A 24,938-nucleotide genomic window follows, 5' to 3' on the forward strand; every position below is an offset into this window, starting at 1 on the left:
AACCAGGTACAGAATATAATCTACACCCCTCCCCACACTGACCGGAGGATAGTAACCAGGTACAGAATATAATCTACACACCCCTCCCCACACTGACTGGAGGATAGTAACCAGGTACAGAATATAAGCTACACCCCCCCCCTCCACACTGACCGGAGGATAGTAACCTGGTACAGAATATAATCTACACCCCCCCCCACACTGACCGGAGGATAGTAACCAGGTACAGAATATAATCTACACACCCCCCCACACTGACCGGAGGATAGTAACCTGGTACAGAATATAATCTACACTCCCCCCACACTGACCGGAGGATAGTAACCAGGTACAGAATATAATCTACACACCCCTCCACAGTGACCGGAGGATAGTAACCAGGTACAGAATATAATCTACACGCCCCCCCCCCCTCCACACTGACCGGAGGATAGTAACCAGGTACAGAATATAATCTACACACCCCTCCACACTGACCGGAGGATAGTAACCAGGTACAGAATATAATCTACACACCCCTCCACACTGACCGGAGGATAGTAACCAGGTACAGAATATAATCTACACACCCCCCCACACTGACCGGAGGATAGTAACCGGGTACAGAATATAATCTACACACCCCCCCACACTGACCGGAGGATAGTAACCAGGTACAGAATATAATCTACACGCCCCCCCCCCCACACTGACCGGAGGATAGTAACCAGGTACAGAATATAATCTACACCCCCCCCCCCACACTGACCGGAGGATAGTAACCAGGTACAGAATATAATCTACACGCCCCCCCCCCCCACACTGACCGGAGGATAGTAACCTGGTACAGAATATAATCTACACGCCCCCCCCCCCCCACACTGACCGGAGGATAGTAACCAGGTACAGAATATAATCTACACACCCCTCCACACTGACCGGAGGATAGTAACCAGGTACAGAATATAATCTACACGCCCCCCCCCCCCCCTCCACACTGACCGGAGGATAGTAACCAGGTACAGAATATAATCTACACACCCCCCCACACTGACCGGAGGATAGTAACCAGGTACAGAATATAATCTACACTCCCCCCACACTGACCGGAGGATAGTAACCAGGTACAGAATATAATCTACACCCCTCCACACTGACCGGAGGATAGTAACCAGGTACAGAATATAATCTACACCCCCCCCACACTGACCGGAGGATAGTAACCAGGTACAGAATATAATCTACACACCCCCCCCACACTGACCGGAGGATAGTAACCAGGTACAGAATATAATCTACACACCCCCCCACACTGACCGGAGGATAGTAACCAGGTACAGAATATAATCTACACACACCTCTACACTGACCGGAGGATAGTAACCAGGTACAGAATATAATCTACACACCCCCCCCACACTGACCGGAGGATAGTAACCAGGTACAGAATATAATCTACACACCCCCCCACACTGACCGGAGGATAGTAACCAGGTACAGAATATAATCTACACACCCCTCCACACTGACCGGAGGATAGTAACCGGGTACAGAATATAATCTACACACCCCCCCACACTGACCGGAGGATAGTAACCAGGTACAGAATATAATCTACACCCCCCTCCACACTGACCGGAAGATAGTAACCAGGTACAGAATATAATCTACACCCCCTCCACACTGACCGGAGGATAGTAACCAGGTACAGAATATAATCTACACACCCCCCCACACTGACCGGAGGATAGTAACCAGGTACAGAATATAATCTACACACCGCCCCACACTGACCGGAGGATAGTAACCAGGTACAGAATATAATCTACACACCGCCCCACACTGACCGGAGTATAGTAACCAGGTACAGAATATAATCTACACACCCCCCCACAGTGACCGGAGGATAGTAACCAGGTACAGAATATAATCTACACCCCCCTCCACACTGACCGGAGGATAGTAACCAGGTACAGAATATAATCTACACCCCCCTCCACACTGACCGGAAGATAATAACCAGGTACAGAATATAATCTACACACCCCCCCACACTGACCGGAGGATAGTAACCAGGTACAGAATATAATCTACACCCCCCACACACTGACCGGAGGATAGTAACCAGGTACAGAATATAATCTACACCCCCCCCCACACTGACCGGAGGATAGTAACCAGGTACAGAATATAATCTACACACCCCTCCACACTGACCGGAGGATAGTAACCAGGTACTGAATATAATCTACACACCCCCCCACACTGACCGGAGGATAATAACCAGGTACAGAATATAATCTACACCCCCCTCCACACTGACCGGAGGATAGTAACCAGGTACTGAATATAATCTACACGCCCCTCCACACTGACCGGAGGATAGTAACCAGGTACAGAATATAATCTACACACCCCCCCACACTGACCGGAGGATAGTAACCAGGTACAGGGGGGTAAGAGTTGACAGGATCCGTGGCTCTATGGTTCGGTGAGGGTTCACACTCGTGAGGTAACGCTCGGCGCTGCCTCCTCACCACTGACACCCGCACAAAACCCTTTCCCACCTCTGGTCACTCACCTGTATGAGTAGAAGTAGCGCCAACAGCCGCCGTCCAGAGCTCCACACAACACAGCGTCCCATCCCGGGCTCCTGCTATATCCACAGCCCGAGAAATCCCCTCACATCCAGGAACAAGAGAGAGAGAGAGAGCGGTGTCACTTCCTCCCTGCTCCCCGCACACTGACTGACTAATCCCGGCCAGGAATGTCAGGACAGAGGAGGAGGAGGAGGAGGAGGAGGGAGCAGCCTACTAACTATTCCTCTAACCAGCTCCTGAGTAATCCCGGCCAGGACTGTCAGGACAGAGGAGGCGGAGGGACAGGGAGCAGCCTACTAACTAGTCCACTAACCAGCTCCTAACTAATCCAGGCCAGGAATGTCAGGACGGCAGAGGGACAGGGAGCAGCCTACTAACTAGTTCTCTAACCAGATCCTGAGTAATCCCGGCCGGGACTGTAAGGACAGAGGAGGCGGAGGGACAGGGAGAAGCCTACTAACTAGTCCTCTAACCAGCTCCTGAATAATCCCGGCCAGGAATGTCAGGACAGAGGAGGCGGAGGGACAGGGAGCAGCCTACTAACTATTCCTCTAAAGAGCTCCTGAGTAATCCCGGCCAGGACTGTCAGTACAGAGGAGGCGGAGGGACAGGGAGCAGGCTACTAACTAGTCCACTAACCAGCTCCTGACTAATCCAGGCCAGGAATGTCAGGACGGCGGAGGGACAGGGAGCAGCCTACTAACTAGTCCTCTAACCAGCTCCTGACTAATCCAGGCCAGGAATGTCAGGACAGAGGAGGCGGAGGGATAGGGAGCAGCCTACTAACTATTCCTCTCACCAGATCCTGAGTAATCCTGGCCAGGACTGTCAGGACAGAGGAGGAGGAGGAGGAGGTAGAAGCCTACTAACTAGTCGTCTAACTAGCTCCTGACTAATCCCGGCCAGTAATGTCTGGACAGAGGAGGAGGGACGGGAGCAGCCTACTAACTAGTCCTCTAACTAGCTCCTGAGTAATACCGGCCATTAATGTCAGGACAGAGGAGTAGGGACCGGAGCAGCCTACTAACTAGTCCACTAACCAGATCTGGACTAATCCCAGCCAGTAATGTCAGGACAGAGGAGTAGCCTACTAACTAGTCCTCTAACCAGCTCCTTAGTAATACCGGCCATTGATGTCAGGACAGAGGAGGAGGGACGGGAGCAGCCTACTAACTAGTCCACTAACCAGATCTGGACTAATCCCGGCAAGTAATGTCAAGACAGAGGAGAAGGGAGCAGCCTTCTAACTAGTCCTCTAACCAGCTCCTGAGTAATCCCGGCCATTAATGTCAGGACAGAGGAGGAGGGACGGGAGCAGCCTACTAACTAGTCCTCTAACCAGCTCCTAACTAATCCCGGCCAGGACTGTCAGGACAGAGGAGGAGGGAGCAGCCTACTAACTAGTCCTCTAACCAGCTCCTGACTAATCCTGGCCAGTAATGTCAGGACAGAGGAGGAGGGACGGGAGCAGCCTACTAACTAGTCCTCTAACCAGCTCCTAACTAATCCCGGCCAGGACTGTCAGGACAGAGGAGGAGGGAGCAGCCTACTAACTAGTCCTCTAACCAGCTCCTGAGTAATCCCGGCCATTAATGTCAGGACAGAGGAGGAGGGACGGGAGCAGCCTACTAACTAGTCCTCTAACCAGCTCCTAACTAATCCCGGCCAGGACTGTCAGGACAGAGGAGGAGGGAGCAGCCTACTAACTAGTCCTCTAACCAGCTCCTAACTAATCCCGGCCAGGACTGTCAGGACAGAGGAGGAGGGAGCAGCCTACTAACTAGTCCTCTAACCAGGTCCTAACTAATCCTGGCCAGGACTGTCAGGACAGAGGAGGAGAGATGGCAGCAGCCTACTAACTAGTCCTCTAACTAGCTCATGACTATCCCTCGGCCAGTAATGTCAGGAAAGAGGAGGAGGGAGCAGCCTACTAACTAGTCCTTTAACCAGCTCCTGACTAATCCCGCCAGTAATGTCAGGACAGAGGAGGAGGGAACAGCCTACTAACTAGTCCTCTAACTAGCTCCTGACTAATCCCGCCAGTAATGTCAGGACAGAGGAGGAAGGAGCAGCCTACTAACTAGTCCTCTCACCAGCTCCTGACTAACCCCGGCCAGTAATATCAGGACAGAGGGATCAGCCTACTAACTAGTTCTCTAACCAGCTCCTGACTAATCCCGCCAGTAATTTTAGGACAGAGGAGGAAGGAGCAGCCTACTAACTAGTCCTCTAACCAGCTCCTGACTAATCCCGCAAGTAATGTCAGGACAGACGGAGGAGTAGGGGAGCAGCCTACTAACTAGTCCTCTAACTACTCCTGACTAATCTCGGCCAGTAATGTCAGGACAGAGGAGGAGGGAGCAGCCTACTAACTAGTCCTCTAACCAGGTCCTAACTAATCACGGCCAGTAATGTCAGGACAAAAGAAGAGGAGGGAGCAGCCTACTAACTAGTCCTCTAACCAGCTCCTGACTAATCCCGCCAGTAATGTTAGGACAGAGGAGGAGGGAGCAGCCTACTAACTAGTCCTCTAACCAGCTCCTGAGTAATCCCGGCCAGTAATGTCAGGACAGACGGAGGAGGAAGAAGAAGCCTACTAACTAGTCCTCTAACCAGCTCCTTAGTAATCCCGGCCATTAATGTCAGGACAGAGAAGGAAGGACGGGAGCAGCCTACTAACTAGTCCACTAACCAGATCTGGACTAATCCCGGCCAGTAATGTCAGGACAGAGGAAGAGGGAGCAGCCTACTAACTAGTCCTCTAACCAGCTCCTGAGTAATCCCGGCCATTAATGTCAGGACAGAGGAGGAGGGACGGGAGCAGCCTACTAACTAGTCCACTAACCAGATCTGGACTAATCCCGGCCAGTAATGTCAGGACAGAGGGATCAGCCTACTAACTAGTCCTCTAACCAGCTCCTGACTAATCCCACCAGTAATTTTAGGACAGAGGAGGAAGGAGCAGCCTACTAACTAGTCCTCTAACCAGCTCCTGACTAATCCCACCAGTAATGTCAGGACAGACGGAGGAGTAGGGGAGCAGCCTACTAACTAGTCCTCTAACTAGCTCCTGAGTAATACCGGCCAGTAATATCTGGACAGACGGAGGAGGTGGGGAGCAGCCTACTAACTAGTCCTCTAACTAGCTCCTGAGTAATACCGGACAGTAATGTCTGGACAGACGGAGAAGTAGGGGAGCAGCCTACTAACTAGTCCTCTAACCAGGTCCTAACTAATCACGGCCAGTAATGTCAGGACAAAAGAGGAGGAGGGAGCGGCCTACTAACTAGTCCTCTAACCAGCTCCTGAGTAATCCCGGCCATTAATGTCAGGACAGAGGAGGAGGGACGGGAGCAGCCTACTAACTAGTCCACTAACCAGATCTGGACTAATCCCGGCCAGTAATGTCAGGACAGAGGAGGAGGGAGCAGCCTACTAACTAGTCCTTTAACCAGCTCCTGAGTAATCACGCCAGTAATGTCAGGACAGAGGAGGAGGAGGATGAGGGAGCAGCCTACTAACTAGTCCTCTAACCAGCTCCTGAGTAATCCCAGCCAGTAATGTCAGGACAGAGGAGGAGGAGGGAGCAGCCTACTTACTAGTCCTCTAATCAGCTCCTGAGTAATCCCGGCCAGTAATGTCAGGAAAGAGGAGGAGGAGGGAGCAGCCTACTAACTAGTCCTCTAACCAGCTCCTAACTAATCCCGGTCAGGACAGAGGAGGAGGGAGCAGCCTACTAATTAGTCCACTAACCAGCTCCTGAGTAATCCTGGTTAGTAATGTCAGGACAGAGGAGGAGGGAGCAGCCTACTAACTAGTCCACTAACCAGATCTGGACTAATCCCGGCCAGAACTGTCAGGACAGAGGAGGAGGAGGTAGCAGCCTACTAACTAGTCCTCTAAGCAGCTCCTGACTAATTCTGGCCAGTAATGTCAGGACAGAAGAGGAGGAGGGAGCAGCCTACTAACTAGTCCTCTAACCAACTCCTGACTAATCCCGCCAGTAATGTCAGGACAGACGGAGGAGGGAGCAGCCTACTAACTAGTCCTCTCACCAGCTCCTGACTAATCCCGGCCAGTAATGTCAGGACAGAGGGATCAGCCTACTAACTAGTCCTCTAACCAGCTCCTGACTAATCCCGGCCAGTAATGTTAAGACAGAGGAGGAGGGAGCAGCCTACTAACTAGTCCTCTCACCAGCTCCAGATTAATCCCGGCCAGGAATGTCAGGACAAAGGAGGGGGAGGGAAGGAGAGCAGCCTACTAACTAGTCCACTAACCAGCTCCTGAATAATCCCATCTGGGAATGTCAGTATAGAGTAGGAGGGACAGGGATCAGCCTACTAACTAGTCCTCTAACCAGCTACTGACTAATCCCAGCCATTAATGTCAGGACAGAGGGAGCAACCTACTAACTAGTCCTCTAACTACTCCTGAGTAATCCCGGCCATTAATGTCAGGACAGAGGAGGAGGGACGGGAGCAGCCTACTAACTAGTCCACTAACCAGATCTGGACTAATCCCGGCCAGTAATGTCAGGACAGAGGAGGAGGGAGCAGCCTACTAACTAGTCCTCTAACCAGGTCCTAACTAATCCCGGCCAGGACTGTTAGGACAGAGGATAAGGTAGCAGCCTACTAACTAGTCCTCTCACCAGCTCCTGACTAATCCCGGCCAGTAATGTCAGGACAGAGGGATCAGCCTACTAACTAGTCCTCTAACCAGCTCCTGACAAATCCCACCAGTAATTTTAGGACAGAGGAGGAGGGAGCAGCCTACTAACTAGTCCTCTAACCAGCTCCTGAGTAATACCGGCCAGTAATGTCTGGACAGACGGAGGAGTAGGGGATAGGCCTACTAACTAGTCCTCTAACTAGCTCCTGACTAATCCTGCCTGTAATGTTAGGACAGAGGAGGAGGGAGCAGCCTACTAACTAGTCCTCTAAACAGCTCCTGAGTAATCCCGGCCATTAATGTCAGGACAGAGAAGGAGGGACGGGAGCAGCCTACTAACTAGTCCACTAACCAGATCTGGACTAATCCCGGCCAGTAATGTCAGGACAGAGGAGGAGGGAGCAGCCTACTAACTAGTCCTCTAACCAGCTCCTGACTAATCCTGCCTGTAATGTTAGGACAGAGGAGGAGGGAGCAGCCTACTAACTAGTCCTCTAACCAGCTCCTGAGTAATCCCGGCCATTAATGTCAGGACAGAGGAGGAGGAGGGACAGGAGCAGCCTACTAACTAGTCCACTAACCAGATCTGGACTAATCCCGGCCAGTAATGTCAGGACAGAGGAGGAGGAGGGAGCAGCCTACTTACTAGTCCTCTAACCAGCTCCTAACTAATCCCGGCCAGTAATGTCAGGAAAGAGGAGGAGGAGGGAGCGGCCTACTAACTAGTTCTCTCACCAGCTCCTGATTAATCCCGGCCAGGAATGTCAGGACAAAGGAGGGGGAGGGAAGGGGAGCAGCCTACTAACTAGTCCACTAACCAGATCCTGAATAATCCCGGCTGGGAATGTCAGTATAGAGTAGGAGGGACAGGGATCAGCCTACTAACTAGTCACTCTAGCCGGCTCCTGACTAATCCCGGGCATAGTGAAGCGAGGAGCGTGCATGGCTGTTATTACGGTCTCTGCGCCTCGGTCTTTGTACGTTGTGTAATTAGAGCTCCGCACCCGGTCCCGGGTCTACGATCCACGACATCAAAACGGAGTATGAGAAACAGATGGGATGAAGTTGTGCGCGGTCAGCGACAGCAGGGATCTTGTGTACGGAGCTGCAGGTTCATCATTTGTACACTACAGCTGCAGCGGTGGCATGGCCACCTTGTCCGGACTCCAGAATGCCAGGCATGGTCCCAAGTCCCACATCATGGAGCGCTGCGTCTCTAATGAACTGTTCAGAGGTCTATGGGGCTGTAATGGCGGCCATAACAGATAGAACGAAGAATTCGAGTTCTTCACATCCTGACGGAGGAGGCGGCGGGTGGGAACTACTGGGATTTGATTGATTTTGGAGGAATCGTCTATGGGCAGCGGGTGACGGGACATGGTGGCTGGCATGCCGGGTATGTGGTAGAGCCTCTTTTTTTAGATGAGGGTTTATGAGCAGGGCGAGTGCTCCGGCAGCTGTCTGGTGGGCGACATACCCAGACGATGCGCATTGTTATCTCTGCTGGCTCTCTGTGATTTCATCATTACAAGGATCTCTCTACAGCACAGCGGGGGCCCTAATCCCAATTTTAGGGTCATTACTCTCTCCGCAGTCCGGTGCCGTCACCGTCGCCGCACTCATCACATATGACCCTTCATTACTCAGGACGAGACACCTGTTGTTTTCATTGCATTGGGAGAAAATTGCTTTATGGCAGTCAAGGTGAAAAACGTCCGTAACCTTATTAGTGAGCGCCACCTGGCGGCTTCAGGATCTACCCCTCTCCCGGCAGACTATTCACCCCTATATTCCCGCTTACAATCAATGTGACATTGAGAATAAGGGATTTCTGACGGACGCCCTCTGTATGACTTTCTGCAACAGGCGCAAAGATTTCTGCAACAAAGGATCGTCTGCAGGTTTGTGGCCGTCTTTAGTCGCTGACCAGCTAACATTAAGAACAGTGACACCTGCTGGTCATCTCACTCCACCGCCTGCTATATCAGTGGCTGCGCCTCCTCTGTACCTGCAGGTCTTGTGTGTGAGGACAGGTGAGACTTCTCCCCCGGGATCCTGCAGGTGAGGGTGGAAGTCGCTGCACCCCCCCCCCCTTCGCTCCTCCGTCAGGTACAGAGAATGCCAGGAATTTCCCTCTACACCCGTCACTTGTAACGAGATTCTTATTAACCCCGCCGAGCCTGGAATTCGCTGCCCCAGGCCCCGTCCCGCGTGCTGACAGCTTACACCATAAAGTCGCCTGCAGGTACATGTACGATGGAGGCCGATAAGTGATTACAGGTGTCGCCTCATATAACCCGTGATCACGAGACATCCGCTCAGGGTGCAGACAGCGCATGGTGGGAGCCGGACCACGGCGGGATTACAGAGTGCCGTACACAGTCAGGTCCGGGATTATTAGGCCGGTGACACGATCTTCATGATTCGGGTTTTGCGGCCTCCACGTTGGATTTGACATGAAACATCTGAGATACAAATGAAGTTTAGACTTTCAGGTTTAGTTCAAGGGATTGAAGAGAAATGTTTAGGACTTGCCGCCATTTTTCTACACCGGCCGCCTCATCCCAGGGGCTCAGAAGTGATTGGAGAAATGAACATTCCCAGAAATAAAATGGTTTGTAACACTTTGTGTAGAATCCTGTGCAGCAATGACGGCCGGAAGTCTGGACCCCGGGACATCGCCGTTACTGCCGCGTCTTCACTTGTCACCTGTTTGTGGCTCTTTCTGCCCTAAGTTAGATCTTCAGCAGGTCAAATGCTGGATCGGGGTGAGATGCTGGATCGGGGTGAGATGCTGGATCGGGGCGAAATGCTGGATCGGGGTGAGATCTGGTGTCTCGGCCATTGCAGAATATTTCACCTTTTTTCTTATAAATTCCTGGGTCACTTTCGCAGGATATTCTGGGTCATTGTCATCTGTCCTGTGAAGCGACGTCCAATCACCTGCTGCATGTGGTGGAATCTGAGAAGTAAATCTCGGAACACTTCACAATTCATCCGGTGCTTCTGTCTCCAGTCACATCATCAATAAACACTAGTGACCCTGTGCCAGGCAGCCATGCATCCCCATGCCATCACACTGCCCCCGCCGTGCCATCACACCGCCCCCACCGTGCCCTCACACCGCGCCATCACACCGCCTCCACCGTGCCATCACACCGCCCCCACCGTGCCATCACACCGCCTCCACCGTGCCATCACACCGCCTCCACCGTGCCATCACACCGCCCCCACCATGCCATCAGACTGCCCCCACCATGTCATCACACCGCCCCCACCATGCCATCACCCTGCCCCCACCATGTCATCACACCGCCCCCACCATGCCATCATACCGCGCCTTCGCACCGCCCCCTCTATGATCATCCACCACTGTTGTCTTCCGTGGACGTCCAAGCCTTTTGGAGGTCACGTGATCACCAGTGCGCTCTTATTTTTCCAGAATGTACCAGACTGTTGATTTGGCCGCTCCTGACATTTGTGCTTCTCTCTGATGGATTTCTTCGTTTTTTTCAGCCTGACGATGGTCGGTGTCACTTGCATTGAGAGCTCCTCTGACCTCATGTTGTGGGTTCACAGCAACAGCTTCCAAATGCAAATGCCGCACCTGAAATCAACTCCAGACCTCTTACTGCTTAATTGATGATGGAATAATGAGGGAGTAGCCCATGCAGCCCATTAATAGCTTGTGAGATAATTCTCCAATCACCTTTGGTCCCTTCAAAAAGAGGCAGCTCCATATTAAAGAGCTGTAATTCCTAACCCCTTCCTCAGATTAGGATGTGAAGACCCTCAAATTAAAGCTGAGAGTCGGCACTTTAAGCCCAGATTATATAACTGGATATTCAATATGTTCTGGTAAACAGCTAAAATCGCAAAACTTGTGTCACTGTCCAAATATTCTGGACCTAACTGTATATATATATATATAGCCACTGCATGCAGCCGGCATGTTCTCCTGGTTTTCTGCAGGCTCTTCAGTATCCGGCTCACGTGGATCACTTTAATGCGGCTGCAGATGATGTCAGATCTCTCGATCAGCTGCGATCAGGAAGGATCAGGACGGATCAGGAAGGATCAGGAAGGGTTCTCAACCTTTGAAGAACGGGGCAGATTTATTGACCTGGTTGCCCCTCGTTTCTGATTACCGTTATGCCAGAAGTTCGGTGCATTTTGTATTCGCCTCATTTATTATATTTTAGCACCAAAAGGAACAGAGTTGCGACATCTTGGCACGTTGGTTGTAAACGTTGAATACGCGCGTGATTACGGCACGTGTAACATTTAGCCACATTTGTGAAAGCTTACATTTTGATTCATTGTGAATATTTGGCTCAATTTTTAACATGACCTACTTGGTCTAAGCTGAGACCGTCACATAAGATGACATTCTGCGGCCCATTTACTGATGCGCCAAATTTATATACTGCCGTACGCCAAAAGAATAAATCACTCCGAAGTAAGAGCACAGAATAATCACGCTCTAAAAAAGAAAGAAATAGTAAATCTGCCCCAATGTTCCATCTCACTGACAGCAAGCACAGGTATTGAAACTGGTCAGGAACTGTAAAACGAAGGAGAAAATGTCAAGTGCCGGTTTTAAGTTAATTTACGCTGGCGGTAAATGCGCCAAATATATTAAGAGATTCATCTTCAACTGTCCGTGCCAAAGAAATGCAAATATCCGCCCGCAATAACGTACGCCAGTTTCTGAAGTGAACGATGATAAATCTGCCGTTTGCGTGGACGCCACTTCAGCTAACCCCGCCTACTTTTCTCATCACTTTTGAAAGTCGCAAAGTAAAAAGGCGCAAATTTTGGCGAAATTATGGCGTGCACCAAAATGTGCTACTTTTTTACGGTAGAAATCTGACATAAACCTGATTATATTCTCCCCAAAGTCTATTAGGAAGTTGCGGAGCATCTCATTGTGCAGTGACGAAGCTTCATTTACATAGGACTGCAGATGCCTTGACTTGAGCAGTGGTCACTCTGGACCTTCTATACTGCAGAAGGAACAGGTGGAGGACGGCGCCACCTCACTGCGCGGGAGAAGATCCAAACACGGGTATCCTACATCTTGCTGACATCACTACTGACATCACTGCTGACATCACTGCCATTTACAATGTTGGCGGCTAACCAATCACCACCCTCCATAGACGTGAAACCATTGGGGACCCTTCGTGGTCTCACCCCTGATGTTTCCTTGTGAGCCTCAGATGTTCTTGGCAGATTTGGATCTACCGCCCCCTGGAGTGCTGGTCCTGTTAACCCCTCACAGACTTGGATCTACACGGACTTCTTCCCCTGGGCCCCGGCTTCTCAGCTCCAACACCCTCACAGACAGGTTTTCCGAGGACTCGTCACCTGATGGCGGCTCTTCTCAGGTGGCTTGGTCCCCAGTGAATGGTGCTAGTCCTCGGTAGGGACACCGGCACTGATTCTCCTTTCTATGGCCTCCGCTATCAGAGCTGGGATTAGTGGTTTCTTTGATGATGGAATAAAAGCCTCTTCAGTGGTTGAAAGAGTTTGAGGAGAAGCAGGAACACACATCGAATAATCAGCAAGTGCCATCTCAAGGAGAACAAGGAGTGAGGACCTGATGAAAGCATTTCCTGCTCTATGGAAGAGATGCGATGCTATCTGGACTAAACCGAGTCCTTCCCATGGGGGACATGACTGACCGTGTGATGTCTGAGGGACCGAGTGATGTCTGAGGGACCGGGTCATGTCTGAGAGACCGGGTCATGTCTGAGAGACCGGGTCATGTCTGAGGGACCGGGTCATGTCTGAGGGACCGGGTCATGTCTGAGAGACCGGGTCATGTCTGAGGGACCGGGTCATGTCTGAGAGACTGGGTGATGTCTGAGGGATCGCGTCATGTCTGAGGGGCCGGGTCATGTCTGAGAGACTGGGTGATGTCTGAGGGATCGCGTCATGTCTGAGGGGCCGGGTCATGTCTGAGAGACTGGGTGATGTCTGAGGGATCGCGTCATGTCTGAGGGGCCGGGTCATGTCTGAGAGACCGGGTGATGTCTGAGGGATCGCGTCATGTCTGAGGGGCCGGGTCATATCTGAGGGGCCGGGTCATGTCTGAGAGACCGGGTCATGTCTGAGGGACCGGGTCATGTCTGAGGGACCGGGTCATGTCTGAGGGGCCGGGTCATGTCTGAGGGGCCGGGTCATGTCTGAGGGGCCGGGTCATGTCTGAGGGGCCGGGTCATGTCTGAGGGGCCGGGTCATGTCTGAGGGGCCGGGTCATGTCTGAGGGGCCGGGTCATGTCTGAGAGACCGGGTCATGTCTGAGAGACCGGGTAATAAGGAGAAACTTCAGTCCCTTTTTCTGTAGGTGTCAATTTCAGCGTAACCATGGAAGGTGAGGTCAATGTTCTCTCCGCCCGCCTGGACATTTCTATTCGATCACTCAGCCTGAATACTGGGGGTATATAGAATAGTCCTGGGCGAGGACACGCATGACATATAGGAGGCTCCTGCAGCTTCTATGGGGGTCAGTGAAAAAAGGGGGAAAAATAAATCTGGTCCTGTCGCCTTCTCTATGGACTGTGTGAACCTGCGCAGGGCTCCACTATCCGCAATCACAGCGACATTACCAGAGGGTCTGACATCTCCCCCCTACAAGGGGCAACAAGCACCGGGTCATCCAAAGTGTGATAACATGAAGGAGCCCCACCGCCCTACCCAAGAGATATACTGTATGGTGGCAGAGAGAAGAGGCGGGCAACATTCCCCGGGGGCCTTCCCACAACCCCCCCGCCATGCAGCCCGACCATGGGTCACCACAGAAGACGTCACCGCCTGTTCTAAAAGGAAATGACAGGGCAGAGGACTCAGATATAGATGTGGGGACGCAGGCTTTATATCTCACCTCTGTCCTACACACTGGACCACGTAATCACATCACTACATACTACAGAAACAGCTAGTTGTCACAGCCCCGCCCCCTGTTACTGAGAGGATGCCAAAGCCCCGCCCCCTGTTACTGACATCACTGATATCACTGGTGGGAGCCGGACCACGGCGGGATTACAGAGTGCCGTACACAGTCAGGTCCGGGATTATCTGGACAGTCACACGATCTTCATGATTCGGGTTTTGTGGTCTCCACATTGGATTTGACATGAAACATCTGAGATACAAATGAAGTTTAGACTTTCAGGTTTAGTTCAAGGGATTGAAGAGAAATGTTTAGGACTTGCCGCCATTTTTCTACACCGGCCGCCTCATCCCAGGGGCTCAGAAGTGATTGGACAATTGAACATTCCCAGAAATAAAATGGTTTTTAACACTTTGTGTAGAATCCTGTGCAGCAATAACGGCCGGAAGTCTGGACCCCGGGACATCGCCGTTACTGCCGCGTCTTCACTTGTCACCTGTTTGTGGCTCTTTCTGCCCTAAGTTAGATCTTCAGCAGGTCAAATGCTGGATCAGGGTGAAATGCTGGACCGGGGTGAGATCTGGTGTCTCGGCCATTGTAGAATATTCCACTTCTTTCCTTATAAATTCCTGGGTCACTTTCGCAGGATGTTTTGGGTCATTGTCATCTGTCCTGTGAAGCGACGACCAATCACCTGCTGCATGTGGTGGAATCTGAGAAGTAAATCTCGGAACACTTCACAATTCATCGGATGCTTCTGTCTCCAGTCACATCATCAATAAACACTAGTGACCCTGTGCCAGGCAGCCATGCATGACCATGCCACCACACCGCCTCCACCGTGCCATCACACCGCCCCCACCATGCCATCACCCTGCCCCCACTATGCCATCAGACTGCCCCCACCATGTCATCACACCGCCCCCACCATGCCATCATACCGCGCCTACGCACCGCCCCCTCTATGATCATCCACCCCTGTTGTCTTCCGTGGACGTCCAGGCCTTTTGGAGGTCACGTGATCACCAGTGCGCTCTTCATTTTCCAGAATGTACCAGACTGTTGATTTGGCCGCTCCTGACATTTGTGCTTCTCTCTGATGGATTTCTTCGTTTTTTTCAGCCTAACGATGGTCGGTGTCACTTGCATTGAGAGCTCCTCTGACCTCATGTTGTGGGTTCACAGCAACAGCTTCCAAATGCAAATGCCGCACCTGAAATCAACTCCAGACCTTTTACTGCTTAATTGATGATGGAATAACGAGGGAATAGCCCATGCAGCCCATTAATAGCTTGTGAGATAATTCTCCAATCACCTTTGGTCCCTTGAAAAAGAGGCAGCTCCATATTAAAGAGATGTAATTCCTAACCCCTTCCTCAAATTAGGATGTGAAGACCCTCAAATTAAAGCTGAGAGTCTGCACTTTAAGCCCAGATTATATAACTGGATATTCAATATGTTCTGGTAAACAGCTAAAATGCCAAAACTTGTGTCACTGTCCAAATACTTCTGGACATAACTGTATATATATATATATAGCCACTGCATGCAGCCGGCATGTTCTCCTGGGTTCTCCTGGTTTTCTGCAGGCTCTTCAGTATCCGGCTCACGTGGATCACTTTAATACGGCTGCAGATGATGTCATATCTCTCGATCAGCTGCGATCAGGACGGATCAGGACGGGGCAGATTTATTGACCTGGTTGCCCCTCGTTTCTGATTACCGTTATGCCAGAAGTTCGGTGCATTTTGTATTCGCCTCATTTATTATATTTTAGCACCAAAAGGAACAGAGTTGCGACATCTTGGCACGTTGGTTGTAAACGTTGAATACGCGCGTGATTACGGCACGTGTAACATTTAGCCACATTTGTGAAAGCTTACATTTTGATTCATTGTGAATATTTGGCTCAATTTTTAACATGACCTACTTGGTCTAAGCTGAGACCGTCACATAAGATGACATTCTGCGGCCCATTTACTGATGCGCCAAATTTATATACTGCCGTACGCCAAAAGAATAAATCACTCCGAAGTAAGAGCACAGAATAATCACGCTCTAAAAAAGAAAGAAATAGTAAATCTGCCCCAATGTTCCATCTCACTGACAGCAAGCACAGGTATTGAAACTGGTCAGGAACTGTAAAACGAAGGAGAAAATGTCAAGTGCCGGTTTTAAGTTAATTTACGCTGGCGGTAAATGCGCCAAATATATTAAGAGATTCATCTTCAACTGTCCGTGCCAAAGAAATGCAAATATCCGCCCGCAATAACGTACGCCAGTTTCTGAAGTGAACGATGATAAATCTGCCGTTTCCGTGGACGCCACTTCAGCTAACCCCGCCTACTTTTCTCATCACTTTTGAAAGTCACAAAGTAAAAAGGCGCAAATTTTGGCGAAATTATGGCGTGCACCAAAATGTGCTACTTTTTTACGTTAGAAATCCGACATAAACCTGATTATATTTCCCCCAAAGTCTATTAAGAAGTTGCGGAGCTTCTCATTGTGCAGTGACGAAGCTTCATTTACATAGGACTGCACCGGCCCCATAATCTGGGCCTATATCGGCCATCGCTGCTGCTCCAGGAGCTTCCTGTGTCATGGCTGGCGGTGGGGGCCCGACAGCATCCGGCGCTCCTCATGGTTTCTCACCGTCAGTATCCATTAGGGACAGAGTCCCCCAGACGACTTTGGGCAGATGCCTTGACTTGAGCAGTGGTCACTCTGGACCTTCTATACTGCAGAAGGAACAGGTAGAGGACAGCGCCACCTCACTGCGCGGGAGAAGATCCAAACACGGGTATCCTACATCTTGCTGACATCACTGCTGACATCACTGCCATTTACAATGTTGGCGGCTAACCAATCACCACCCTCCATAGACGTGAAACCATTGGGGTCCCCTCGTGGTCTCACCCCTGAGGTTTCCTTGTGAGCCTCAGATGTTCTTGGCAGATTTGGATCTACCGCCCCCTGGAGTGCTGGTCCTGTAAACCCCTCACAGACTTGGATCTACACGGACTTCTTCCCCTGGGCCCCGGCTTCTCAGCTCCAACACCCGCACAGACAGGTTTTCCGAGGACTCGTCACCTGATGGCGGCTCTTCTCAGGTGGCTTGGTCACCAGTGAATGGTGCTAGTCCTCGGTAGGGACACCGGCACTGATTCTCCTTTCTATGGCCTCCGCTATCAGAGCTGGGATTAGTGGTTTCTTTGATGATGGAATAAAAGCCTCTTCAGTGGTTGAAAGAGTTTGAGGAGAAGCAGGAACACACATCGAATAATCAGCAAGTGCCATCTCAAGGAGAACAAGGAGTGAGGACCTGATGAAAGCATTTCCTGCTCTATGGAAGAGATGCGATGCTATCTGGACTAAACCGAGTCCTTCCCATGGGGGACATGACTGACCGTGTGATGTCTGAGGGACCGAGTGAGGTCTGAGGGACCGGGTCATGTCTGAGGGACCGGGTCATGTCTGAGGGACCAGGTGATTTCTGAGGGACCGGGTCATGTCTGAGGGACCGGGTCATGTCTGAGAGACCGAGTCATGTCTGAGAGACCGGGTCATGTCTGAGGGACCGGGTCATGTCTGAGAGACCGGGTCATGTCTGAGGGACCGGGTCATGTCTGAGAGACTGGGTGATGTCTGAGGGATCGAGTCATGTCTGAGGGGCCGGGTCATGTCTGAGAGACCGGGTGATGTCTGAGGGATCGCGTCATGTCTGAGGGACCGGGTCATGTCTGAGAGACCGAGTCATGTCTGAGAGACCGGGTCATGTCTGAGGGACCGGGTCATGTCTGAGAGACTGGGTGATGTCTGAGGGATCGCGTCATGTCTGAGGGGCCGGGTCATGTCTGAGAGACCGGGTGATGTCTGAGGGATCGCGTCATGTCTGAGGGGCCGGGTCATGTCTGAGAGACCGGGTGATGTCTGAGGGATCGCGTCATGTCTGAGGGGCCGGGTCATGTCTGAGAGACCGGGTCATGTCTGAGGGACCGGGTCATGTCTGAGGGACCGGGTCATGTCTGAGAGACCGGGTGATGTCTGAGGGACCGGGTCATGTCTGAGGGGCCGGGTCATGTCTGAGGGACCGGGTCATGTCTGAGAGACCGGGTCATGTCTGAGAGACCGGGTAATAAGGAGAAACTTCAGTCCCTTTTTCTGTAGGTGTCAATTTCAGCGTAACCATGGAAGGTGAGGTCAATGTTCTCTCCGCCCGCCTGGACATTTCTATTCGATCACTCAGCCTGAATACTGGGGGTATATAGAATAGTCCTGGGCGAGGACACGCATGACATATAGGAGGCTCCTGCAGCTTCTATGGGGGTCAGTGAAAAAAGGGGGAAAAATAAATCTGGTCCTGTCGCCTTCTCTATGGACTGTGTGAACCTGCGCAGGGCTCCACTATCCGCAATCACAGCGACATTACCAGAGGGTCTGACATCTCCCCCCTACAAGGGGCAACAAGCACCGGGTCATCCAAAGTGTGATAACATGAAGGAGCCCCACCGCCCTACCCAAGAGATATACTGTATGGTGGCAGAGAGAAGAGGCGGGCAACACTCCCCGGGGGCCTTCCCACAACCCCCCCGCCATGCAGCCCGACCATGGGTCACCACAGAAGACGTCACCGCCTGTTCTAAAAGGAAATGACAGGGCAGAGGACTCAGATATAGATGTGGGGACGCAGGCTTTATATCTCACTTCTGTCCTACACACTGGACCACGTAATCACATCACTACATACTACAGAAACAGCTAGTTGTCACAGCCCCGCCCCCTGTTACTGAGAGGATGCCAAAGCCCCGCCCCCTGTTACTGACATCACTGATATCACTGGTGGGAGCCGGACCACGGCGGGATTACAGAGTGCCGTACACAGTCAGGTCCGGGATTATCTGGACAGTCACACGATCTTCATGATTCGGGTTTTGTGGTCTCCACATTGGATTTGACATGAAACATCTGAGATACAAATGAAGTTTAGACTTTCAGGTTTAGTTCAAGGGATTGAAGAGAAATGTTTAGGACTTGCCGCCATTTTTCTACACCGGCCGCCTCATCCCAGGGGCTCAGAAGTGATTGGACAATTGAACATTCCCAGAAATAAAATGGTTTTTAACACTTTGTGTAGAATCCTGTGCAGCAATGACGGCCGGAAGTCTGGACCCCGGGACATCGCCGTTACTGCCGCGTCTTCACTTGTCGCCTGTTTGTGGCTCTTTCTGCCCTAAGTTAGATCTTCAGCAGGTCAAATGCTGGATCAGGGTGAAATGCTGGACCGGGGTGAGATCTGGTGTCTCGGCCATTGTAGAATATTCCACTTCTTTCCTTATAAATTCCTGGGTCACTTTCGCAGGATGTTTTGGGTCATTGTCATCTGTCCTGTGAAGCGACGACCAATCACCTGCTGCATGTGGTGGAATCTGAGAAGTAAATCTCGGAACACTTCACAATTCATCGGATGCTTCTGTCTCCAGTCACATCATCAATAAACACTAGTGACCCTGTGCCAGGCAGCCATGCATGACCATGCCACCACACCGCCTCCACCGTGCCATCACACCGCCCCCACCATGCCATCACCCTGCCCCCACTATGCCATCAGACTGCCCCCACCATGTCATCACACCGCCCCCACCATGCCATCATACCGCGCCTACGCACCGCCCCCTCTATGATCATCCACCCCTGTTGTCTTCCGTGGACGTCCAGGCCTTTTGGAGGTCACGTGATCACCAGTGCGCTCTTCATTTTCCAGAATGTACCAGACTGTTGATTTGGCCGCTCCTGACATTTGTGCTTCTCTCTGATGGATTTCTTCGTTTTTTTCAGCCTAACGATGGTCGGTGTCACTTGCATTGAGAGCTCCTCTGACCTCATGTTGTGGGTTCACAGCAACAGCTTCCAAATGCAAATGCCGCACCTGAAATCAACTCCAGACCTTTTACTGCTTAATTGATGATGGAATAACGAGGGAATAGCCCATGCAGCCCATTAATAGCTTGTGAGATAATTCTCCAATCACCTTTGGTCCCTTGAAAAAGAGGCAGCTCCATATTAAAGAGATGTAATTCCTAACCCCTTCCTCAAATTAGGATGTGAAGACCCTCAAATTAAAGCTGAGAGTCTGCACTTTAAGCCCAGATTATATAACTGGATATTCAATATGTTCTGGTAAACAGCTAAAATGCCAAAACTTGTGTCACTGTCCAAATACTTCTGGACATAACTGTATATATATATATATATAGCCACTGCATGCAGCCGGCATGTTCTCCTGGGTTCTCCTGGTTTTCTGCAGGCTCTTCAGTATCCGGCTCACGTGGATCACTTTAATACGGCTGCAGATGATGTCATATCTCTCGATCAGCTGCGATCAGGACGGATCAGGACGGGGCAGATTTATTGACCTGGTTGCCCCTCGTTTCTGATTACCGTTATGCCAGAAGTTCGGTGCATTTTGTATTCGCCTCATTTATTATATTTTAGCACCAAAAGGAACAGAGTTGCGACATCTTGGCACGTTGGTTGTAAACGTTGAATACGCGCGTGATTACGGCACGTGTAACATTTAGCCACATTTGTGAAAGCTTAAATTTTGATTCATTGTGAATATTTGGCTCAATTTTTAACATGACCTACTTGGTCTAAGCTGAGACCGTCACATAAGATGACATTCTGCGGCCCATTTACTGATGCGCCAAATTTATATACTGCCGTACGCCAAAAGAATAAATCACTCAGAAGTAAGAGCACAGAATAATCACGCTCTAAAAAAGAAAGAAATAGTAAATCTGCCCCAATGTTCCATCTCACTGACAGCAAGCACAGGTATTGAAACTGGTCAGGAACTGTAAAACGAAGGAGAAAATGTCAAGTGCCGGTTTTAAGTTAATTTACGCTGGCGGTAAATGCGCCAAATATATTAAGAGATTCATCTTCAACTGTCCGTGCCAAAGAAATGCAAATATTCGCCCGCAATAACGTACGCCAGTTTCTGAAGTGAACGATGATAAATCTGCCGTTTCCGTGGACGCCACTTCAGCTAACCCCGCCTACTTTTCTCATCACTTTTGAAAGTCACAAAGTAAAAAGGCGCAAATTTTGGCGAAATTATGGCGTGCACCAAAATGTGCTACTTTTTTACGTTAGAAATCCGACATAAACCTGATTATATTTCCCCCAAAGTCTATTAGGAAGTTGCGGAGCTTCTCATTGTGCAGTGACGAAGCTTCATTTACATAGGACTGCACCGGCCCCATAATCTGGGCCTATATCGGCCATCGCTGCTGCTCCAGGAGCTTCCTGTGTCATGGCTGGCGGTGGGGGCCCGACAGCATCCGGCGCTCCTCATGGTTTCTCACCGTCAGTATCCATTAGGGACGGAGTCCCCCAGACGACTTTGGGCAGATGCCTTGACTTGAGCAGTGGTCACTCTGGACCTTCTATACTGCAGAAGGAACAGGTAGAGGACAGCGCCACCTCACTGCGCGGGAGAAGATCCAAACATGGGTATCCTACATCTTGCTGACATCACTGCTGACATCACTGCCATTTACAATGTTGGCGGCTAACCAATCACCACCCTCCATAGACGTGAAACCATTGGGGTCCCCTCGTGGTCTCACCCCTGAGGTTTCCTTGTGAGCCTCAGATGTTCTTGGCAGATTTGGATCTACCGCCCCCTGGAGTGCTGGTCCTGTAAACCCCTCACAGACTTGGATCTACACGGACTTCTTCCCCTGGGCCCCGGCTTCTCAGCTCCAACACCCGCACAGACAGGTTTTCCGAGGACTCGTCACCTGATGGCGGCTCTTCTCAGGTGGCTTGGTCCCCAGTGAATGGTGCTAGTCCTCGGTAGGGACACCGGCAGGGATTCTCCTTTCTATGGCCTCCGCTATCAGAGCTGGGATTAGTGGTTTCTTTGATGATGGAATAAAAGCCTCTTCAGTGGTTGAAAGAGTTTGAGGAGAAGCAGGAACACACATCGAATAATCAGCAAGTGCCATCTCAAGGAGAACAAGGAGTGAGGACCTGATGAAAGCATTTCCTGCTCTATGGAAGAGACGCGATGCTATCTGGACTAAACCGAGTCCTTCCCATGGGGGACATGACTGACCGTGTGATGTCTGAGGGACCGGGTCATGTCTGAGGGACCGGGTCATGTCTGAGGGATCGGGTCATGTCTGAGGGACCGTGTCATGTCTGAGGGACCGGGTCATGTCTGAGGGACCGGGTCATGTCTGAGGGACCGGGTCATGTCTGAGGGACCGGGTCATGTCTGAGGGGCCGGGTCATGTCTGAGGGGCCGGGTCATGTCTGAGGGGCCGGGTCATGTCTGAGGGGCCGGGTCATGTCTGAGGGACCGGGTCATGTCTGAGGGACCGGGTCATGTCTGAGGGACCGGGTCATGTCTGAGGGACCGGGTCATGTCTGAGAGACCGGGTCATGTCTGAGAGACCGGGTCATGTCTGAGGGACCGGGTCATGTCTGAGAGACTGGGTGATGTCTGAGGGATCGCGTCATGTCTGAGGGGCCGGGTCATGTCTGAGAGACCGGGTGATGTCTGAGGGATCGCGTCATGTCTGAGGGGCCGGGTCATGTCTGAGAGACCGGGTGATGTCTGAGGGACCGTGTCATGTCTGAGGGACCGGGTCATGTCTGAGGGACCGGGTCATGTCTGAGGGACCGGGTCATGTCTGAGGGACCGGGTCATGTCTGAGGGACCGGGTCATGTCTGAGGGGCCGGGTCATGTCTGAGGGGCCGGGTCATGTCTGAGGGGCCGGGTCATGTCTGAGGGGCCGGGTCATGTCTGAGGGACCGGGTCATGTCTGAGGGACCGGGTCATGTCTGAGGGACCGGGTCATGTCTGAGGGACCGGGTCATGTCTGAGAGACCGGGTCATGTCTGAGAGACCGGGTCATGTCTGAGGGACCGGGTCATGTCTGAGAGACTGGGTGATGTCTGAGGGATCGCGTCATGTCTGAGGGGCCGGGTCATGTCTGAGAGACCGGGTGATGTCTGAGGGATCGCGTCATGTCTGAGGGGCCGGGTCATGTCTGAGAGACCGGGTGATGTCTGAGGGATCGCGTCATGTCTGAGAGACCGGGTGATGTCTGAGGGATCGGGTCATGTCTGAGAGACCGGGTCATGTCTGAGGGACCGGGTCATGTCTGAGAGACCGGGTCATGTCTGAGGGACCGGGTCATGTCTGAGGGGCCGGGTCATGTCTGAGGGGCCGGGTCATGTCTGAGGGGCCGGGTCATGTCTGAGGGGCCGGGTCATGTCTGAGAGACCGGGTCATGTCTGAGAGACCGGGTAATAAGGAGAAACTTCAGTCCCTTTTTCTGTAGGTGTCAATTTCAGCGTAACCATGGAAGGTGAGGTCAATGTTCTCTCCGCCCGGCTGGACATTTCTATTCGATCACTCAGCCTGAATACTGGGGGTATATAGAATAGTCCTGGGCGAGGACACGCATGACATATAGGAGGCTCCTGCAGCTTCTATGGGGGTCAGTGAAAAAAGGGGGAAAAATAAATCTGGTCCTGTCGCCTTCTCTATGGACTGTGTGAACCTGCGCAGGGCTCCACTATCCGCAATCACAGCGACATTACCAGAGGGTCTGACATCTCCCCCCTACAAGGGGCAACAAGCACCGGGTCATCCAAAGTGTGATAACATGAAGGAGCCCCACCGCCCTACCCAAGAGATATACTGTATGGTGGCAGAGAGAAGAGGCGGGCAACACTCCCCGGGGGCCTTCCCACAACCCCCCCGCCATGCAGCCCGACCATGGGTCACCACAGAAGACGTCACCGCCTGTTCTCAGAGGAAATGACAGGGCAGAGGACTCAGATATAGATGTGGGGACGCAGGCTTTATATCTCACCTCTGTCCTACACACTGGACCACGTAATCACATCACTACATACTACAGAAACAGCTAGTTGTCACAGCCCCGCCCCCTGTTACTGAGAGGATGCCAAAGCCCCGCCCCCTGTTACTGACATCACTGATATATAATATAATTACATTGTGATCAGACATGAGATCCACACATCTTATATACAGTAACAGCTATTCATCTATTACTACTGACAACCAGCCTGTATATCATGTGTGAGAGGTTGTCACAGCCCCGCCCCCTGTTACTGACATCACTGATATATAATATAATTACATGTGATCAGACATGAGATCCACACATCTTATATACAGTCACAGCTATTCATCTATTACTACTGACAACCAGCCTGTATACCATGTGTGAGGGGTTGTCACAGCCCCGCCCCCTGTTACTGACATCACTGATATATAATATAATTACACTGTGATCAGACATGAGATCCACACATCTTATATACAGTAACAGCTATTCATCTATTACTACTGACAACCAGCCTGTATATCATGTGTGAGAGGTTGTCACAGCCCCGCCCCCTGTTACTGACATCACTGATATATAATATAATTACATTGTGATCAGACATGAGATCCACACATCTTATATACAGTAACAGCTATTCATCTATTACTACTGACAACCAGCCTGTATATCATGTGTGAGAGGTTGTCACAGCTCCGCCCCCTGTTACTGACATCACTGATATATAATATAATTACACTGTGATCAGACATGAGATCCACACATCTTATATACAGTAACAGCTATTCATCTATTACTACTGACAACCAGCCTGTATATCATGTGTGAGAGGTTGTCACAGCCCCGCCCCCTGTTACTGACATCACTGATATATAATATAATTACATTGTGATCAG

The 24,938-nt window shown here is 51.2% G+C and overlaps 1 protein-coding gene across 1 annotated transcript in view; it reads right to left on the reverse strand.

Annotated features, from left to right (window-relative positions):
* Nucleotides 1–2,768, reverse strand: part of HSPG2 (heparan sulfate proteoglycan 2) — a 198,494-nt gene extending 195,726 nt beyond the window's left edge. The window contains exon 1 of the mRNA XM_075840580.1: nucleotides 2,561–2,768. Coding sequence (XP_075696695.1) covers nucleotides 2,561–2,623 — 63 coding nt within the window. The 5' untranslated portion in view covers nucleotides 2,624–2,768. The remainder of the gene's footprint in view (nucleotides 1–2,560) is intronic.
* Between the last annotated feature and the right edge of the window lie 22,170 nt (nucleotides 2,769–24,938).

The sequence above is a fragment of the Rhinoderma darwinii genome, chromosome 10, assembly GCF_050947455.1.
Source record: "Rhinoderma darwinii isolate aRhiDar2 chromosome 10, aRhiDar2.hap1, whole genome shotgun sequence".
Lineage (NCBI taxonomy): Eukaryota > Metazoa > Chordata > Amphibia > Anura > Rhinodermatidae > Rhinoderma > Rhinoderma darwinii.